This window comes from Chaetodon trifascialis, chromosome 12 (assembly GCF_039877785.1).
Source record: "Chaetodon trifascialis isolate fChaTrf1 chromosome 12, fChaTrf1.hap1, whole genome shotgun sequence".
Lineage (NCBI taxonomy): Eukaryota > Metazoa > Chordata > Actinopteri > Chaetodontiformes > Chaetodontidae > Chaetodon > Chaetodon trifascialis.
This window is the reverse complement of record NC_092067.1, coordinates 11,988,712-12,011,206: the sequence shown is the minus strand read 5'-3', so window position 1 is coordinate 12,011,206 and position 22,495 is coordinate 11,988,712. Positions and strand designations below refer to the sequence as shown.

At 40.7% G+C, this 22,495-nt stretch overlaps 1 protein-coding gene across 1 annotated transcript in view; it reads right to left on the bottom strand.

Annotated features, from left to right (window-relative positions):
• Nucleotides 1–972: 972 nt before the first annotated feature.
• The window catches only part of LOC139340194 (NALCN channel auxiliary factor 1), a 79,463-nt gene continuing 57,940 nt past the window's right edge, over nucleotides 973–22,495 (bottom strand). The window contains exons 2-3 of the mRNA XM_070975898.1: nucleotides 8,876–9,047; nucleotides 973–6,370 (exon numbers count right to left, since the gene is read on the bottom strand). Of these exons, the coding sequence (XP_070831999.1) occupies nucleotides 6,069–6,370; nucleotides 8,876–9,047 (474 nt within the window). The 3' untranslated portion in view covers nucleotides 973–6,068. The remainder of the gene's footprint in view (nucleotides 6,371–8,875; nucleotides 9,048–22,495) is intronic.

Here is a 22,495-nt window from a genome sequence, read left to right as displayed (position 1 = left end):
CTGTCACTGTAATATAGGATGTTTGGGATTAACATTACAGGTGCAGTAATATCTATGTTGCATTTTACTGTTGTTTCACAATCAAAATAATCAAATTTGGAGGTATGTGGGTTCAGTGGACAGGGAGGGTATGAAAAATTGTAATCTGAAAAGTAACCAGTAACTAAAGCTGCAGTGGATTAGAAGTATAAAGTTGCATAAAATGGAAATACTCAGATAAAGTACAAGTAAAACATAGTTGTATTCAGGTACAGCACTTGACTTTATAGTAATTATTCCACATCTAGAAAGCTGACACATTATATTTCTATTCCACTACTTTTATTTTACAGCTTTGGTTACTATTTACTTTACAAAATAAGATTTTATGTACAAAACATATGAAAAACTTGAAAATACTTGAATTAGTAGTCTATTCATCAATTAGTTGATTAGCTGATTATCAAAACGTTTACCTGCCACTGTTTGATTTTTCATGCAAAAATGCCTGAAACATTTTGTGGTTTCAGCTTCTCAAATGTAAAGATTTGCTGTTTTTCCTTATCCTACATGACAGCGAAAAAGTACTTCTCATTATTTTAGTACATTTTATAAATCAAATAATAAATGAATTGATCAGCAGATTAATGAATAATGAAAATAATCATTAGCTGCAGTCTACAAGAATACATTTTCCAGATAATACAATACTTATACTTATATACTTGGCCTCTGCAACACCAATTATACCTCCAAGATTCAAAAGCAAAAAAGTTTAATGCAAAAAGTGAACGGAATCTTAAATAAATCCTAACTTTTCTAACAATGTGATTCAACAGTGAAACATCCCAACTATTGTCACATCAAGTTAAATACTGAACGCTGGATGATTTTAACATACGTTACCTTTGTTGAACATGACGTCATTGCTGCTCATCAGCATCATTTGGGATCATTAGCAGTTGTTGGATGTTGAAACACAGACGTTTGTTTTTGCATTTCAGGTGTCACCGCATACAAAAACACAGCAGAGGAACAGATTATATGTCTGTATTTATTTTCATCAGAACACAATTTTAATCATTGTAGCAGTAGTTTTCATACTTTTCGAAAAGATCATGACTCGTGAGACTGTTTTATAAATCATTTCATCAAAGTTGTTTGTAAAAAAATTAAAGAAGTTACTTGAACTAAAGCATCTATAATATTACAATATACTGGTAGTATAATAGTAATCATAATAATCATAATCGCAATGATACTTCTATATGACTTTGAACCTTTTCCATTTCTATAATTGTAAATCTTTCGCTTTCACACACACAGAACCACAACCTTTCACAATAAGGTTGTGAAGCTGAGGACAAGTCTATTGGTTAAACCTCACCACATTCTCTTTTAACATCAATGATTTCAGACGCTTAAAGTAAAAAAAGAATTTGAAGAAGAAGAAGAAGAAGAAGAAGGAAGTAACAGCATGACATCAACTCAAAATACACAAGGAAACCTGGACGCAAAGACATACATTGTTCAGCATACTAGGGAACGTATTTACAACCAAAAAAGGAATGGGCTTCTGCATAGATCCACAGGATAGAGAACGGAACTATTATGAAAACAGAGAGAGGCTGAGAGGGAGTGAAAGAGGGCAATATTTGTGTACATACCATTTGGTGGTGGGTGCACAGGGGGTTAGGGGCAAGAGGCATACATAGTCTATATGTGCAAGGGTAAAACACAAAATTAGTTTTTGTAGGTTGGTATGTTATGGAATGTGACAGACCATACCCTACGACTGCTACAGACCATTGTCGGGATCTAGACTGAATCTATAGGACCCTACACAATTTCTTCTCAGTATAATGCAGTAAAAAACGGACAAACCAAAACACAAAAAAGAAAATTATCACAGCAGAGTAACTGTTGCGTGCATGCCTGCATTACCAACAAAAGTCAAATCAGAGATTTACATCAGTCAAATCTAATTCTCGTATTGTTTGGGAGAACCCTTGCACACAAAAATGTCCATCCTTGGTGCAAGCATGTCTGAGGGGGCATGAAGGACAACACATATGCACAGCATTCGCGCCCATGCAGTCACAGTGAGGATGCATTTCTGCATGGACGTGGCCTCTGCGTGACTTTCGAATGCAGGTCTTTTGTATGAACACATGTCCAGGAGTTGGTTTGTGATAGCTGTTGCATCACAGCATGACCGCTGACATGATAGGCAGAATGAAATCACATGTATGTCTTCAAAAGATCCCGTACATGCGTTTATGGTGACGGGTTGTGTGAGGCTTATGAGGTGCAATCCATATATTGCTAGCATGGCACATTTCTACGACACTGACAGACCCTGTTTTTCCTGCTGTTGCCCCGTTATGTTTGATCATGAAAAGCAGCATGTCATATCAGATTCTAATTGGGTTCATTTGCTCAATACATGGTTTGCTTTGGCACCAGTTTCAGATCATTGTCCACTCCTGTGCACTACCTCTGACATCTTCCATCTCATTTCAGACAAGGGTTGGGGGAATATTCTGTTAAGACAGGTGCAGCGAAAACATAGATCTACCCCTACCCTAGTGTGTTTTGAGTCTTGGGGCACTGACACAGTTATTACACATTGTACAGTACAATGGTTTCACACTACAGTCCATGCAGCTTTAGGGCTGCAGTGAATAATGAGACCACTAATGTAGCAGGTCCCTGCAGGGGCTAAAGACAGTGGTGGCTGGCCACACCTGTCCTGCAGGCCCCAAGGTCGTGGCAACACTAATGAGCTCTCCAGAGAACACACAGCAATTAGCAACAGACACAAACACACATCCCTGCATACAGTCATACACAAACACACACACACGCATAAGAGCACACTTTTACCCACAGGCCCATCAACTTCTTCCAGTGCTCATCCTCCCTGACTCCTGTGTATATGACAGTCCATGTGTGGTAGGTCTTCAGCAGCAGTAGCAATATAAAAGAATAAAAATATCTCCATCTCCTGGTGGCCAATAGAATAGCAGCAGTTTTCTATCACTGGATGCAGTCATCCAAGATGAGCATGGGTGTGCTGTGCTGAATGACAATGAGCAGTTATGTGTTTCATGCAAGCAAGGATGGTGAGGTCTAGAGTGGGGCAGGGTTTAAACAGCAAAAGTGTCAAAAGAAGTCAACAGACTGTTTATGTAGGCATGGAGTGAATAATGATGAATTTTAAATCCTCATATAAGCTGTATAATAAAATTCTTGACATCAGATATTGGATTGGACATCTCATTTAAGTAACCAACATACTTGAGAGTGGAAAGAAATGCATTCAGTAACATCTGTTTATCTTCGAAATACCTGATCTCACAGCTTTGTTCATCGAAGAGACCAAAGAAAATCTAGAAACTAAAAGAAGAAGTCAGCCCTTGAGGTCACACCATTCCTTTCTGTCCACACGCTGGTCAACATTTGTAAAATAAACACAAGTGTCAGCTGACTTAGACGATTATCAGGTTATGCCATTAGTGCTTACACAAACAATGAGGTGCTCCTCTCTCTGGATTTGTTTCTGCTCCTGCTCTCCGGTAACAGCCAGCGGAACACCTCTGTACTGCAGGTGTCCGAGTTTAAAAAGAAACAGGTAATGAGCCACGTTTTTTTTACATTTTGTCCACTAACAATTTGGATGTGCAAGTGTGTCTGACTGTGTTGATGATAATGTTTGTACTGTATATCTTAATAAGCCCTTTACTTAATGAGACATTAATTTAATGTTTTAAGGAGAAAAGTACAAGACAGTGGGCATGCTACAGGAGCTGATTTGGGATCAGATGGGGTGTGGATTGGGGCTGAGGACAAAAATCAACCAAAGAGGCTGTCATAACATTGCAGAGGGCCTCCGCATGCAGGTCATGGAAATAGATTACACATCTTGTTTTCGACAGAAACAAAGTGACCATTCTGAACAGACTGTGTCTGTGTCTGTGATATGTAGAATGTCGTTCTGTACCTATTTTATGGCCAATGTAAAGTACCTATTAGTGGGCAGGGGATCTTCCATCACGCTCCTGCAGGTAGCATGTTACCTTCCTTGCGAGATGGTGATATTTTAGCTTCATCATAACTGCAGGTGAACTACAGTTCACCAATCATCATAAAAGTCCTTAAGGGTAACATCCAGTCATCATGTTTCCTGTGAATTAAAAGGCCTGAGGTTAAAATGACACCACTCATATAGACGTCAGTGTTGGTTCAAGGGCAAACAGTAAATTGAGTTTTTGTTTTCAAGTAGTGGTGATAGAAGAAAATTATTTATACTTGAAACACCAGTCATATTTGACTATTAATCAAATGTGACAACAGGGAGAAGGAAAAGAGTCGAGGCTCTTGAGGCAGAGAAAACAGAGGAAACCTTCAGTGACCATCGCTTTCATGTTGCAGTTATTATTTTGACTGGATAGTACCTTTGAAATTGAAAATAAGAAAAGCGTCTTCATCTGGAGCAAAAGTGAATATCACATCCAGGGCTAAAATCCTGATGTCAGTTAACTTTGCTGGGCAATGTTGCTGAAAAGTAACCAAAATCTGAATGGGGTTTTGTTAAAATGCCTGAAATTACATCTTTGGTTAAGACAAGCTCAACACAGTTTCATGTTTTGTTCTGTGAGATAAAATTATTGTATGTGCTTTTTTTTTAGCATCCAGTGCGCTAATTAACAAAGCTGCTAACAAGTGGCTAACTCTTTAAAAGCTGCGCTACAGGAGATCCATTGCTGTTATCCCGCCTTTTGCAACTACAGTCACTCCTGGCTGTAAAGGTAACAATCCAAAAATGTATCAACACCCTCCTAATTTTGCTCATGTCAATAGGCTTACTAAAAGCTTCCTACATCTTCTTTAGCATCCCATCACATGCTTCTGCCTTGACTTTTTTTGAAATCAAAACACAGCAGAGTGTAGTGCAAATGCGCTGATGTTTTAGCTTAGCAGCTTTGAACTGTGATCATTTAACTTTAAAATGTCACAGAATCCAGATGGCAAACTATTTTTATCATAAACTTTTAAGATTTATTGTCAACTTGTAATGATGCAAAATTATTTTGATTCAGATTTTCAATGGTGACGTTGCAGGACTGCATTCTGTTTGTTTAGCTAGATGTTAACTTCTTACTGATGCAAATTACACAAATGTTCTGTGTTAAAAGATGAATATTATCTCACAAAACAAAGTGAGGGAAAAACATAAACCTGTGTTAAACAGTGCTTTTCATGGACATCAGAACCTCATTCAAAACCCAGTTACGTTTTAACGGGCCAACAAACCAGCATGGCAAAGCTAAGTGACATCTGGGGGTTAGGGGGCTTAATAAAAAGATCATTGCTGCACCAGCCTGTTAGGTAGACTTTTAGGGTACATATCAACAGCACACTTATCCTCCCACACACACACACACACACACACACACACACACACACACACACACACACACACACACACACACGTGTAAAGACATGCATACAAGCAAACATACACCCATGCATGCTCACACACATACAGTAAATCTAGAGACATCAACCATCACACGCTCACAAACTTGCAGCTAATTACTTTTTTTTTTTTTACACATTATCTGTCTTATTTAGAGTACACATTTTCTTCCTGTATGAGAGACCCAGTAACGAACACAAAGGATGAACATTAGAAAGAGAATATGATTGTGTTACTCCATAGTCAGCCAGTGCAACAGAAACCAATAATTGGAACACAGTGTAAAAAAGCGTAGTGAGAGAAACTCAGCCATGAGGAAGCTGACCTTCCCACTCAACAAAGGCTGTGGCATTGTCCCCTTTCTATCTAAGGGACTGCTTGAGTCCCTTAGTGTGTCTGTTTGTTTACTTATTTATTTGTTTTGATTGATTTGTGTGTCTTTCGTCTCAAAGCGTCCCGCATTTTCCGTTTCCCAGAACGCATTGCGGAATGTCCACATGCACACAGCTCCGGCCGTTCGCTCAACTGTGGCTGTACTTTTCCACATTGGTTGCCATGGCGAGGGAATCCCCCACCCCAACAACCTCACCTCCTCCTGGCAGCTCTATCACTCCTCGTTGGCAGGGCTCTCCTCCAGAGGCGTGATGGCGGGGAGGCCCAGTCCTGTTGCATTGTGGGATGCAGTGAGGCTGGCAACAGTGTGTAGGAGGACGAGGACCAGCAGGCAGAGTTTGAGCCGGCTGTTACACAGTCTGCAGGCTGCCGAGGAGCTGAGGGAGGTACGGTGCTGGCATGGCGGGTGAGTTCTTTTCAAGGTCCCCCGGGAACGGTTGTCCACTTTCAAGTCCCACCGCACATCACAGCACTCTGCATCTGGGTCCACACCTGACGGATAGTCCTCCAGCAGCCCTGCGGGTGTGGGGGTGGTGGTGGAGATATAAACAGTTAGCTCACAGCTCACATGTTGTCTTAAGGATGCTACATGGACTATCTTTTTTATAAATCCCACACTAAATCCCGCATCCAGTAACAACACTGGACTTCAGTGAGAATGAATTCCTCTGAACTCTCTAGTTGAAATTGATGTTGGAAAGCAGCCAAGAGAGCACAGTGCACTGCAATGTGAGAAAACACAAGACGCAAGACGAAAAAAAAAAAAAACATTCAAGAAAATGAAGGAACATAGTCATTGATTTGACAACCTGTGCGCATAGGAACAAATCCAAACTGAGTTAACAACACAAAAGAAGTTTTCAGGTACGCTCGTAATTAGAGAAGGGTTGACGCTGGATATATGGCAAATGTCCAATAATATCATAACATGCCATAAGAATGGTTTATTTTCCAGCATGTGTCCCATGAAAACTTCTTTTGTGTTTTTCTTCAGTTCTGTGTTCTTTTGTCTGACTTGCACTGTTTCTTGATGAGTGCTGTGTTTAATTTATTCCACAGTCAGTTGACGGAAAGTATTGACACTTCGGTTAATCCATTTTTAAAGCAGAAATGCAAAAAAATACAATGGTTACTGCCGTTTTAGAGACCAAATGAATAACTGTTGATTCAGTCACGTAAATGATTGTTAGTGAGTCCAGTGCTGTTTTCTAAATGTGAAGTATGTGAAATGGAGATGTTCTCTTTATGTGTTTGCGCTTTATCGATTTCATGTGCAGTGTCTTACGCTGCAGTGCTCTGAGACATCTCACAACCAGGTTATAAAGAAAGTGTGATTTTTATTTTTTTTTTAATATGATGCACCTCTAATGTCTCTTTCTGTCCTGCTCAGCAATTCAGCTGAATGACTGGAATTAGCCTTCTCTTAGCAACCAGGCCTTCTGATATATGGAAACAGATATATAGCAACAAAAGCATTATGTGTCAGAGTAGCCGATACTGTATCGCCACAAGGGCTGAAATCACAAACAGCTGTCTGACACTGTTTCCACTTACATTATAAGGAAAGGGGGTTTGTCACGGCCTGTGTGCATGCTAATATGAGGAGTGAAATTTGAAGTGTGTGCCCACTCAGCACAGTTTGACTGTCAACAGCTTAACTGCGACAAGAGGAACCGTGTAATTACTGCAAGTTTCTGACAAATCTGCATTCAGAGCGACCGTGTTTACAGACTTATTGACAAAATACACATGTACATACAAGCAAAAGTGAAAGACGCAAGATGAAGAGCTGCAATGGCTGGAATAACCTCATTTGATTCATCTTGCTCAGTACATCAGCTTCTTTCTACAAAGCAGACTGTCTATTAACAATTTGTTGCCACATAGTAAGACTTTTCTACTGCTTAAAAGTGCCAAAAAAAAAAAAAAAAAAGAAATTGGTGATATTCTCTATTTTTCTTTTTGTCAGCAAAGGCAATGAAAAGACCAAAACCAATTAGGCAACATCTGCCAAACACTACAGTGCCCTGCTGCTTTTAAAAAAGATTTTATATCTCTGTGACCCATTTTTTAAGATTTATTTTAGACTGAGAGCCATAAAGACCCTGGAACTAACTTATTGTTGGTTTTGATCTTTCCATAAGATTTGATGATACAAACAAATGTAGTACATTGCTGCTCTTATCTCTTAATAATGAATACGAAAGACAAAAACTGCTCTGAATTTCTTGTCATACTGTACAAGAAAATAAGCTGATGCTCAACGTGACCACCAGAGGGCAGCATCGACATGTGTTGGAAGTGTCTGCATTAATCTCGTTGTGGGGAAATCTGCTAGTAGGGGACTCGCCTTCAGTGTGTAGAGACAATAATATCGTACCAACAAGGTTAACCATTTATTTAGGAAAAGATTTGTGTATGTATGTGTATGTGTGTGTGTGTCCTGGGCAGGAAGTAAGCACTGCAGTCACTAACACTGACCCGCAGAGTCAGCTATATGCTGTTCAGTACAGACAGAGTACACAGACTTATCATCACAGTGCTCCACAGTGCAGCTGATTCTTGGTGCTGTGAATAATTGGCAACAATTTCTTGTTATGGTGTCTCACCCTGTTAGTCCGGTGATTACACAGAACATCCTGTAAGTATCACAAGTGTTCACTGTGTGTCCAGCAGAGGTGGTTTGTCCTACTGAAGTGTCACTGAACAAGATGCTACACTACCCATGTGCTCACTATGTGTTGGCTCATTGTACATTAAGTTACTGGAGCCAAGAGCACAAACTACAGTTGAGGTTAGCGAGGCTTGTTAGCTTTGAATCCCAGGATTTGGGGAAGTGACACTCTTTTATGCCAGAAAGAATCAACAAACTACTCCGTACAAAAAGCTACATTAAAGCAAGAGTTGCACCAGGCAGCTGCTCGTACTGTACCAATGCTAATCTTTAAAATAAGAAAACAAACACAGGAGTTAAGAACAAACAGAAGAATGCAAAAACAGTGAGGTGATTTGTTTTTGTACCTGTGCATATAAAACTGGGGCTGCCTCCATGAATGAGATCATCATTGTCGGGCAGGACGAAGGGGCACCGCTGCTGCACCTCCAAACAGTACTGACCACAGGGGATTCGCTTACTGCAGTGCATCTGGGTGGTCTGGAAGTACTGAGAACACAGCCAGGGCTTATAAACCATCTAGGTGGGAGACACAGAGGTGAGAGCAGGGGAGAGAGACAGGTGGAGGGGGTGCAGAGAGAAGATATTGATGAGTTAAAGAGGGTTTCATTGGAAAATACAGTCATGCACACTCTCACATGTATGCGCATCATCCATGACCTCTACAGCTATTGATTCACATAGGGCTGAGGTATCCTGGTCATCCTAATATGTTTAATGAATGTGACTGTTGCTGGGAAGTCGTCAGTTTGTCAGTCAATACAGTCAATGCAGCATCAGCAAACCTCTTCAGAGCCGCTGAGTATTAATGACTATGTTTACATGTACACTTATATTACACTATTACTCCCAAATACAACAATATTCCACATTTGGAACAGGTTTTTACGACAGTTCGTGCACACAGCATCTTGCCTGTTTATGGTCAGCTCTGTGCGTTGCCTAGCCAACGCTAAGATGCATGCACAAAAGAGAAGCCTACACTTCTGGTAGGAAGGAGAAACACACCTACATTTAAACATCATGTAAGACATTTTTGCATATGTGCAAATATTGCAAAGTAAACCTTTTCAAGGTGGTTGAGTGAATGAAAGAGGGAGGCTGTTTTTGCTTGGTCCAACAAGACCATCACCAGAGGAAAACTGTTGTCTTTTTGTATTGTTTTTTGCATGTAAATGTAGTCTGTGTACTGTGGCTGCATTTCACATTTCCTGGAGGATAACTTCTGTTTTTCTATGTAGCGATCCTCAAATTGTGGACAACATACGGACTCACTAAAATGTAATGCAACACAGGACCTGCATCTTGTTTTACAAGCATTTAAAGTCACAATCTTTACCATAATCCTAATGTAAATACAGTATATTAGCACACCGACCAACAAAAATCATAACAAAGGATTAGCACCTGTTATCACTGTCAAATAAATCCAGAGTCTGCAGCACTGGAAGTTACGGCAATGCTATGTGTGTACATCAGTAATGTTTGTAAACAAAGCAGGAAACAAGCTTCTATTTCATATTATCATCACCTCACAAACATTTAATAATGCAAACTCTGGTGGTTACCATATATGGTCAAAGCAGCCTATAGTATTACATGTCTGTGCGTGGCAATTTGGTCGTTCCTTGTCACCCATTTTCTCAACTCCACAAGTGGGGACAAATGATTCACTTAGCACCTTATTGTTCCTTTCTCATGCATTAAGGTGGTCGCCCCATTGTGTGGTATTATCACCTGTAGCAATTAGCTGGTATTTCCTGTGAAACACTCCAGGGACTGCGAGGCAAGCTAGCACCTGCTGTGAGCTAATCAGCGCGCCTAAAAACAGTGCACCAAACCATAGATCATATCACTCCTCCATAGATATATATGTGTTGGTACTGTGTTACACGTGTGTGTGAAAAAGAAGAGATGGAGTGTGTATGTTGATATATTTTTGAAACACACACATAGATTAAAATTCCCAAACGCATCAAAGAAGAAAAACACACAACCGCACAGATGTAATGACTTTGATATAAGATGCAAATATGCTGATCAAAATTGTAAGATGACAGAGAACCAAGAAAAAAACGCATGATTGACAGTATATGTACAAACACACTCTCTGAACTGAACTATTAGTAGATTGTAAACCAGCCAAGATGTAAGTAATGGAAAGCAGCGGAGAGGGCGAGAAAAAGTACTGAGGGTACAAAATGAATAACAATTTAAAAGGGCAAACAGAGCTAATGACGACAGCATATTGACTTCATCAAACACTATTGATGGACTTATTATTTAAATATTTTTGCACAGTGGAGTTGTGAAAATGCTCCCTTTCCATCGCTGTATAGTGCATACTTAAAGCCCCCTCATGCATACTGTCTTGTCTGCTACACAAACATCCTTTGTGCTTCTGATGGCCACACTGAGATGTCAGTTTGTAGTATCTGAAATGTCTTATTACCATTAGATAAATACTGATTCAAAATAACACAGTAAATGTTGGGTTGAATCGTCTATCGTGCATTTTGTGGACAGAGAGGAATATACTATATGCACGACTGAACACGTGCACATACAGACATCCTGCACACGTTCACAGCTGCTGTACAGTAAATTGCGGTGCATTAATAATTAGATTTCCAGTCCAAAGATAAGGATGGTTTCCACACACACACACACACACACACACACACACACACACACACACACACACACACACACACACACACACACACACACACACACACGCTGCCCTTCTTACTAATCCATCACTGTGTGAATGTCACAAATTAAAATGTGGTCACATCTTGTATACATTAGATTAATATTTCTAAATCATTAACATGCTGTGCGTCTGGGTGTGTGTGAATGTGAGTGTCCATGTATTTGAGTGAATGAGCACATGGTCATCTTAAGCATTTGGTTTGTGCAACACATTTTCCGTTTCATGTCCTCCTGGTGCCGGTGTTTGGACAACTGCTCACTGCAGCTGTCAGCATGTGGAGATAAAGACAAACTGAGAGAAATTCAGCAACGTATCACATTACGCACACATGCATTATACATGACGTTGGCAGTGAGCCTCAGGTAATGTCGAGCGCTTTGGTGTTTATCAGACATTTCCCCTACTCAGCAGAATCTCAGAAAACAACATTGAAGTCAAGGTCTGTCTGGTCATTTGCATTAAGGCTTGGACAGGAATCAAAAAATCAAAAACTGAATAATCAATAACATCACAACTGAGGAGATTATCTTGAAACACTGCCTGAAGCGGCCCCTTAGCTTTGACTTGAGCCGAGAAGAAAAGGTCTCAGACACACAGCGGCCATCCGTTTCACATCACCTTACATCAGGATTCACCTCAGTGTTTAGTTATGCTAAAGAACACAGGTAGATCTCGGTGACACCTCGACCATGTGACTAGAACACATAAAGGCAAGCGTATGAGGCCGCCAGCTAGCACAACATCTGTTTGAACTGCACCAGATGTGGCGAGAAACCACGGCTCTCTTTGGCCGTCTGCCACACAGTCATGTCCTTTTGCACTCCCATGTCCCAGTTAGTGAAGCCCACTGCTGCTGCTGCATGCAAGCTCTCCACTCCCTCAATTATCAATGTACTGTAGACCCGCGACTGGTAGTTCATCATCCTGCTGTCAAATCTCAGAAAGGCAGAAAGAGACAAAGTGGGAGAGATAGGGAGACAAGTGTCATGACAGAGACAGTGGTAGGATGGACTCTTTTTCTGCTTTATATAACTTTTTTCCAATCCGCTGTGTTCTCTCAATCCCCTAGGGGAGAGAGTAAAATACTGCCTTCTCCTCAATCACCGACTCACTGAGTTAGAGGTCAGCCAGCTGGCTTTCAAATTTTTATTCTTCAATTTCTGTCACCTTTCACTTCCTTCGAACATCTTCCATTGCTGTCTTTACTCCTGTCACTGTGTCATCTTTCCTGCTGCGGGTGCGGCTGCGATACAAGTTGCACATAGTTTGAGTTGCAAGTGACGCTTCTACCGTAAATCCTCACATAGGAGCACACATGACAAACCCACAAAATGTATTTTCAAATAAGTCTGAAACAATACATAGCTTGAGTTTTTCTTTTTAACAGGATTACTTTCTTACTTGCTAATTACTTACAAGTGCTTCTACTTTGCCATTTTTTCTATCAGTGCTAAGCTACTGCCAGTAAAACGCAACAATTCCTGCAAATGATTCACATTAAAAGTCCATCGGGACAGGGAGGGATTATGCCAGTGGAGTTGCTCAGAGGCCCTAAATGTGACACATCTATCCGGAGATGTTGACAAGAAGAAATAAGAAATTAAAGGAAGACATTACTATAAATGTATGTAATGTAAATGTAATGCGTGGAGATGAACAGATGTAATCACAGATCCTCACAGAGATGAAAAAAAAGCAAATGTATAAACTTATTTGGACATTTCTCCAAGTCACAAACATTTCCACAGCCAATGCTTCATTTCAGCTGTGATGTTTTTGCACAATGCTGCATAAATGCTATCATTTCAATGGAAGTCAATGGAAAGAAGACTAGATATGGATGGATGCAGATGGGATATAGGTAATGTGAATTTAGGAGAAAATACATCTGCTGAAGTTAAAAATGACAACAGCAACTTCAGTGAAGTTCTGTGTTTGTCTGAGTAGTATGACTCCAGGACTGCATCGAGACCGCTGCCTGTATGAAAAGAGATACTGCAGGTAAAACTGGAGCTCCTGGTTTATCAGAAAAACTGTCTGCCTGCTCTGAGCAATCACTCAGCTGATGCTTGTTTTCAGTGCAAAACTCTCTTATTGTTCATTGCTTGTGGCTGGAAGACTTAAAACGCTGCAGTGGTCAAAGCTGAAGGTGAAATAAGACAATTGAAACAATCTCACTGGTGCAACAATCCAATCATCAACTCTACAATGCATATGATTTTTATAATTTGCATGATATAATGCCACAAGATTTTGTTTCACCTAACTCCCTCTCTGCTCTCAACCGGTTTGCTTTCCTGCTTGTGATCTGCAGAGTTGAGACTCAGCTGTCTCCTGGATTGGATTATTTCATAATGATTAGGCTAATAAGGTTGTAATTGATGGAGGGCCTTACTCTGCCCTGTGGTATTGGTTTTAAGTGGCCCCGGATGGCCCTGCCTTGTCAGTGCCTCGTCTTTAATGTTTTATCTGGACTTGCGGTTGTGGCTGAACTGATGGAGGCTGAGGGAGGTGGTAGCAACACACTAGATCACTGCAACTCACTCCTCTTCAACATGCAGTACAATGTAGCAGTGCTACAGAGAGGCACAGACACACAGAAACACGCCACAGAGGCTCATGAGCTGTTTCGTCAACTATAACTAGCACAGGCATTCACTGCTTCATTGCATTTAGACTATCCTCTTTTCTTTTATCCTCTTTTCTGCTCTGTTTATTTAAATGATCCTCAGCTTAAATAATGAACCAGGGCAAGTGTACAGCACAATAGCCTGGTATTAGCATAATTTTGAGTTCGGTCAGAATGGGGCATTGGAGTAAAACAACAGAAGGTAATGATGAAAACTGAGTGAATACAAGTTAAGCCTCATCAACTCTGCTTTTTGGGTTTTTTTTTTTTACTGATTTTCATCGGAAAATATACACAAATTCTGTTGGTTGAGTGACTTATGCAGTGATCTAAACTGATTATCGTCCAGACCAAAATGCTGCAAAAAGCACTTGACAGACAAAGAGCCAAGCTAAGGCAATCTTTCAAGAATGGACACACTTCACCATATTCCCTCTGAGTATGTCGAGGAACTACAAACAATTAAACCAAAGAATGCTTTTGGATTCATGTGTTATGTGGTGATTTTAACACACTCTTAAAATACTCCAATTAAGATGCATCTCAAGATTCGTTTTTGAATGCCCTTCCTTATGCACTGTATAATGTGTACTGCATAAAATGTAATTTACTATATCCTGTCCACAGAAGCACAGATTATCATTCTGCATGCTCTCCGCTGTGTTGAATGAAATGAGCAGTCCATTCAAGCAGTAACACTCAGGGCTGAAATAGAGGGTGTTCTTTAGTTGGAGCCGGCATGTAAACTGTCATTTCCTACAGCAGCACCAGTGCCCCACGGGATTTCCACTGCAAGATGTGACTGAAGGGTCTAATAGCAAAGGTTACACCAGCTATAATCTGAAAAACTACATCCACATACGCAAACAAATGAGTGCGCATGGCTAAACACGTCGGTAAGTCAATGAATGTAATCAAGCGTGAACTCAAATACAAAGAAAAAATAAACCATTGGTCTGTGCAAGGAAAATGCATGCATAATGCTATCAATACCACTGCAGAACTACTCTGCTAATTTAAGCAGACAACATTTAATTGGCTGTGAGGTACTCATATGTGTATCTCCTTGTGTGTACAGTTAAAAAATGCATGCGTGTGTGATGACTAGCCTGGGGCGCCAGCACCTGGCAGACACACAAGCAGTGTCAACAGCAGTTATATAGAGAAAATGTAATGTAGCTAATGATCTCAACAAGACAGACATGAAATAAACAGGCAGGTTTAGTCAAGATGGTTAGAGGAGCCGATAAGATTGTAATAGAAAGACAAAAGGACGAGCGAGGCTGCCGGCAGACTGAAGCTGAAACACAATACGCTGATTAAAAGTGAAGTGACGCAGAAAGCACTCATGCAACTCCCTGAGAGGTACCTATTCAAATACATTCAAGTTAAATTTGAATAACTGTGTTGACACATACAGGCCCGATTTCCCAGTAAAGACCCACCTGCTGTTTGTGGCAGATACACAACAAAAACATGTGCACAGACAGCAAACACACACAGACACACACATGCAATCACAGACAGCAAAATACCAAATTGCATCTTTTAATATGAGATGCTCATTTGGCAAACAAAAGCCATGCTAATGTAATTACCACACGGCAAGGACATACAGTATTATACTGGGGTTATTAATTTGAGAATATAGCCAAACAAATAGCGAGGCAGAGGGGGATATGTGGAAAAACAGAAAAATGTCCGACTATACAGGAAGCTCCACCAGACTTGTGCTGAGACGTTTGACAGGCCATGTTTCACTGTAGCCTGATTCTTAGTGAAAAAAGGAAAAAATACAGCAAGCATTATGAGTGCTGAATTGCAAAATAGCAGTGGTGCAGGGTTACATAAAAAATGAATGAATGAAAGATACGGTCACGGCAGTGTGTGAATTAATAATGAAAGAATGAATTTCCTCCATGCAGGAAGGGTCCACAGCCTACGAGAGTGTGGCAGGTGGTGCTCTGCGCTGCCCCCTGACCCTGTGAGAAACTCTGTTTCAGGTCCTCCTGTCATGGTGTGCCTCTGTCCGGCACACACACACACACACACACACACACACACACACACACACACACACACACACACACACACACACACACACACATTAGTAAACATGAACTGTGTGAGAAAAATGATGCAGTCTTTGAACAAAGTGCCTCTCACTGTAATTCTATTGAGGTGATGATTGTACAGTATGACGTTACAAACGGGATCAAGTCTCAGTGTTTAGTGTGACGTTCCTCCCTCTCAGCTTGGACATCGGGAAACACTGCACATTCACTAATTATTTAGTACTAAACTTTCAGGTGTGGTAAAGTTGGTCTGTTGGTCCATTTTGGTCCAGAACATCCATCCATCCATTTTCTATACCGCCTATCCCTTTCAGGGTTGCAGGGGGGCTGGAGCCTATCCCAGCTGTCAAGGCAACACACAAGACAAACAACCATTCACACTCACACTCACGCCTAGGGGCAATTTTAGAGACACCAATTAACCTAATGAGCATGTTTTTGGTCTGTGGGAGGAAGCCGGAGTGCCCGGAGAGAACCCACGCATGCACGGGAAGAACATGCAAACTTCACACAGAGAGGCCCCGCCCGGGGATCGAACCGGCAACCTTCTTGCTGTGAGGCACGCGCACTACCTGCTGCTCCACCGTGCCGCGGTCCAGAACATCTTAACAACAAATCTATGGATTGCCATGATATTTAGTACAAACACTCCTGCCCATTCAGGTTGAACTGAAATCACTCCTGTCACTTTCCATATAGTGCCATCAAGTCATTTGACTTTTTGTCCAGTGCTTTGGTTTATGACCAACACGTGCAAAGCTAATGACCTTCTCATCAGCCTCTGCTGTACTGTGTGTTTGGTGCTGATAAGCAAATGTTAGCATGCTAACAGACTAATCTGAACATGCCAAACATTACACCTGCCAAACAGCAGCATGCTAGCATTGTGCAGTAAGTGTTCACATGTTAGCATTCTGACGTTAGCATTTAGCCAAACTCAAGGCACCACTGTGTCCAAGCACAGCCTCACAGAGGTGATAGCATGGCTGTGGCTAGTTTGGATTAAGGTGCTGTGTTATGTTTCCACACATCATTCAGAACATTTACCCACATGCTGCAGTGAGTAGTGACATTCCTAAACAAAACATTATTCTACTATAGCTTAACATGGCAGTAACATGGCAGAGTTACAATTTAGCAATTTACAATTGCTACATTTGATGTTGTTTTTCTAGACGTTTTTGCAGAAAAAAAGCTGCCTGCTGTGTCTGAAATGAGCGATGACAGTGAACCAAAGAGGGTTACAGGATGTAAAATCAAACCAATGAGCTGGAAGAAGCTATAAAGCTCTGTCACACTGAGGGGAACTGCAAGACTCTTCACATCTTGGTTGTCCTGTAATTCATTGCTGATACAGAAATAATGCTTTATAGCTGCTTTAAGTTTCCGATAAACTGAATTAATGTTTGACTTCCTTTTTTGTCAATTGGGGTAGGTTGGGGTAGGTTGTGACGTGCATTTGGTTTTACACAAAATTCCCTAAAATTCATAACAAGACTAAAAAAACAATATCCAAACAATATCTTTTCATTTAATGTCTCATGAAGTGAATATCATCCTGCCCTGCCAAGCAGAAACGATAGAAACAATAAATAGATAAAAGAAAAAGGTCAATAGAAACATGTGGATACTGTACTAGTCTAACTTGGCTAGTTTACATCCACATCTCAGCTGTACAGTACCATGCACTGATTCCACCCCCTGTAGACAGACAGCTCTGCTTTCAGACTGAGAAGATAAGAAGAAAAGACCTCTTCTATTTTAATACAGAGAGTTGAGACGAAGAGAGTGTAGGAAAAAAGATACGGTGATGGGAATGATGCATGCGACGATGGAGAACACATTAGCCATTTTCTACAGGGAGTGCATCCATATGCACAAAACATTTGCCCTAAAACTCATTTTGTTGATTAATCAAGGTTATCTGGATGTAATTCATTGGCACTGTCATGCTGACACTTACACTGATAATTAATTTGACAAAGATAATTATCTGCAAGATGGGCCTACTGTGAGTGAGAGTGATGAATCAACACCCACTGCAGTCATACAGCCTGCTGTTAGCTCTGCCAGGCCATGCTTGTATGCATGTGCATGCACCTGCAGCTCAGTTATCAACTCTCTCTGCCTCTGTGTGGTCCCATTCCCGCATCCCCAGCCATGCTAAACTGTTAAATAATGCACATAATCCCAGCAACAGACAACTGTTCACCACAGTATCACAGCAAAATCCCTTTCTCCTCGCAGAACTGCTATCTCTCCTGCTGCTCTCCATGTCACCCCCCCCACCCCCCCACCCCCCCATCCCACCTCACCCCCACTCCACCACCCTTGTCTCCCTCTGCAGTGTGTACTGCAGCAGTTGGATGAAAAATGGCCTGGAAGGGGGGGCTGGCGCAAGGTTGCCAGCAGAGACATAACAGATATACACACTCACCTTCAGACACACACCGTGCTCTCTTTCTAGCTTTGCTGTGCTATTTCTCTAGCTTGCTCTCTTTCTGTCTCTTTTACAGGTAAGGCAAGCACACACACACACACACACACACACACACACACACACACACACAGGAGTGTAGAACAAGAGTGAATGAGAGTTAGAGACAGGCGAGGAGGGATGGAGGTGTCAGCAGCTTTTCACAGCATTAATAACCCACAGTTGTCAGTAGCTTGTTATCAGGGGTTTTCCTCCCATGAGTACCAGTGACCCAGCCAGACCAGCCATGTCAGGCCACTCGAAATTGAGCCCATGTCCTAAATTGTCCTCCTAGTTTTTCACTTGAACACCTTTTTGTTTTAAAGGCGCATAAATCAAATGGGCACAGTGTGTGTCTAGCAGTGTTAGCATCTACAGTTTAGAGATGTGAAATCCACACTGCAGTTAGTTGATTAAAAATGTATACCTATACACAGACATGCATACGTGTGCACAACACCCTTCCTTTGCTAACTTCACCTCAAATGTTTTGCTATTGGCATCTTCATGAAAAGAAAATCATTCTATCCATGTTCATCTGGCACAGGCATAAAAGATTAAGTCAAAGAGAAGAAGGGGGGATCTACAAAGGGTGTCACTGAAGTTTATCTCTGCGTTTGGGTGGGGAAGGGAATCAAAGCTTCCTTCAAAGCAAGACGGGGGGAAAAGCTGCATGTTTTAATTAAAAGCTAATGTAAAGGTGAGAGCCATGGGAAGCAGAGAAGGTACAGGGACAGGTAACACACAGAGCTCACCGAATATTTACAGGAAGCTCTGGCTATTCCTCTGCAACATGGTTAATGATATGGAGACAAGCGCATTATCACCACCCCAATATTTTAAATGATGCCTCAAATACCTCCAAAAACAAAAGTTCATTTCTGCAAATCAATATTCAGCATTAAGCTAGCTCCAGAACACAGTGAGTCTTTACTGAAGTCCTCTCACTTCATGTTGGTGTTCATGTCAACCAGCAACAGTGAACACAACTCTGTGTCCTGTGCACATCGTGCGCACGTCAAATACAAGTTGATCACTTGCACGCGTAAGTAAACCAGAATATGTTTAAATTGTAGTCTATGTGTTGTGTTGAGGATGATCTGAGTTTCACTCAGTCACCTGACTGAGAAACATCTGATTTGTTGTGTGTGTGGTCAAAAGGTGCACACACTCATAGGTCGCTCTTCTGAAACTTGTTTGTGCCGAGGAGCGCAATGTTTCTGTCACATGGTCTTTATCGCTGCAGGTGTTCTGTGTTTTACTGAACATCTAATATGTAGCTGCTGATTAAAGAGTTAATTCAGTTAATTCTGAAGATAAGGAGAAATAATTAATGTTTCATCTTTCTTACAAAACAAGCTCCTATACAGACTTTGTGCCATGTATGTGGGCATTTGGATACAAATTGCAAATAGGAGCTAGTACAGGCACAGTCTAATAACACAGTAACGCTTCACTTGTGTTTTAATGGCTGTTCATTACCTTTAAATTTAACTAATCATAAATAGTTACTCACATATACACATATACATATAAATACTATATATGTATATACACATATATATTGTTCATATATTTTTTTAGGGTTTCATTGTCCCTACTCCATCAGTTTTGTCCCATTGTTTGTAGAGGACATGACACAAAAAGTCAAAGCAGAGTTAGAGGGAATAAAAGCTTTAAGGTGAAACCTTCTCCTGCTGTTAAATATGCCTATTATAAAAGACAGCTCCCATTGGACCCACAATGGTACACACAGAAAAGCAGAGTGAGAAAGACAAACGCTGTCTGCGCTGCACACCTGAGTGCAGAAAAGAAAAGAATACTCGTCCATTTGGCCAGTGGTGCAATAAATGGTGTGTAAACGTTTAAAAAGCCATGAATTTCTAAACATCAATTACAATTAGTCGTTTGGCACACGCTTTTATCCAAAGCGACTTACATATGAATTCACACACCAATGGCGCAGCATTGGGGGCAGATTTGGGGTTCAGTATCTCGGCCGAAGATACTTCGGCATGTGGACTACCGAGGCCAGGGATCGAACCACCAACCTTCAGATGACCAATCACACTCCGCCCCTTGTCTCGTCACTCTCTGATTGATGTTCAGTCAAAAAATGATAGAAATTTAAGTGAATGTGTTTTTTTTCTTGTTTGAACCCGTTTCAACCCTTAGCTACTATGCTGGATAGTTTACTAATGGTAATTACACAGATCGTGCTACTGTTAGCCAGATTAATGTTAGCATCAGTAGTCACAGTGTTTCTAGTGAGCTAACTGCTGAATATTTTGAATGTGATGCTAAGTGGGTTTGCATCTGCTTACAAAATGTGTCCTGCAGCATCCATTGATGGTCCTACAGCATATTTGGGCACAAAGTAGAAGCTAATATTGGAGTAGAAAAGAAACTGGAAAAATACCAAAAAGAAGACCATCAAATGTGTCTCTCTGTACAGCAGCTAGGTCCTTATGTTTCCAAAGTCATGCAGTAAATTACTGTCATGCATTACCTACCACTGTCCTATTTGTGTTCCAGTGTTTCTGCTTTAGTCAGCAAATCCTCCACACTGTTGCTACATTGTATGCATGAGCATGAGTCATAGAGTTAAAAGTAAAAGCATTTTATCATATATTGTAATATTATTATTATTATTACTATTATTATTAATAATAAATTATTATTATTATTATTATTATTATTATTATTATTATTATGAGCATTTAATGATAAATAATAACAATTTCACCACCATGACAACCCAGTCTCCTAGAAAAATATATAAATAAAATATACGTGTGTGTGTGTGTGTGTGTGTGTGTGTGTGTGTGTGTGTGTGTGTGTGTGTGTGTGTGTGATGGTTTTACCAGAGGAAATGTAATTGCCATGTGAATCATGTTATGTTCTGTACATTCATGAGTGAGGACGTGGAACAAACAGTGTTATGTATAATGTCCTGAAAGATGAGGAGGTTTAGGTTTCCATGAATACAAATAAGGTGCTGTCAACATGAAGCCTGGAACATGTGAGATACAAAAACAAATAGTGAGCATCAAATACTGTTCATACAAACACACATGCACACACACGTACACTCAGTTGTTTTTCCATCATTTCTGGGGACATTACTTACATTAATTTCCTGGAGACTTGCCCTTACCATAACCATAACCACTACTAACCTGAACCCCAGTCTTCAGGCTAAACTTCAGTGATTTACATTATGGTGACCAGCATTTTGTCCTCATAAGAAAGGTGAGTCCCCCACAATGCAACACCAGATTTGTGCCCCCCCTTCCACACACACACATGGACATACACAATCTCCTGGTACACAGCAGAAAATCAGCACTGTCAGCTGTTTAATTATCAGATGAACAGCTACCAGAGCTGAGGAGGTATTGATAATAGAGGTCTTGCCTGGGCTGGTCCGGCCGCAGTCAGCTGTGAACCTAAAGACTAGCTGCTCAAGCACATCACACACCACACACACACACACACACACACACACACACACACACACACACACGTTGTGTAGAGGCCAATTCCACCGACAAGAGGTTTGACTGTGAACCTTATTAACTCTGAACCTCTCAGAGAATCCAGCCAGGAGCCACATTTTCTGCACACATCATTTCATGCTTTGAGACAAAGCTCTGAAAGAATGCTGGTCGATACACGTGCTTTACAACATGCGCAGAGAGCGATTTTGGAAGACATTCAGAGCACATGCTAGACTTTGGTAACATCTGACATCAGACATATAACCTCAGTTTTATTATAGTAAATATGTTTGAATGTTATCCTCAAAGCACTCGGTCGCTGAAGGAAAAACAGCGTGTAGATTTGGAGATAAATTCGACTGCGTCCTCAGCCTTTGTTGGAGGTCACAAAAATGATAAATTCAACACTGACTCAATTAGAAAGCCAGCAAATTAAATGTTGAATAAAATGTTATCAAATGTTGAATCAAAATAAATGCAATTAAATTAAATACTCAAGTGTTAGGATCAATTAGCCAAATTACATGATTTGACTATGATCAAATGAAATTGCCAACAAATCATTTTATGA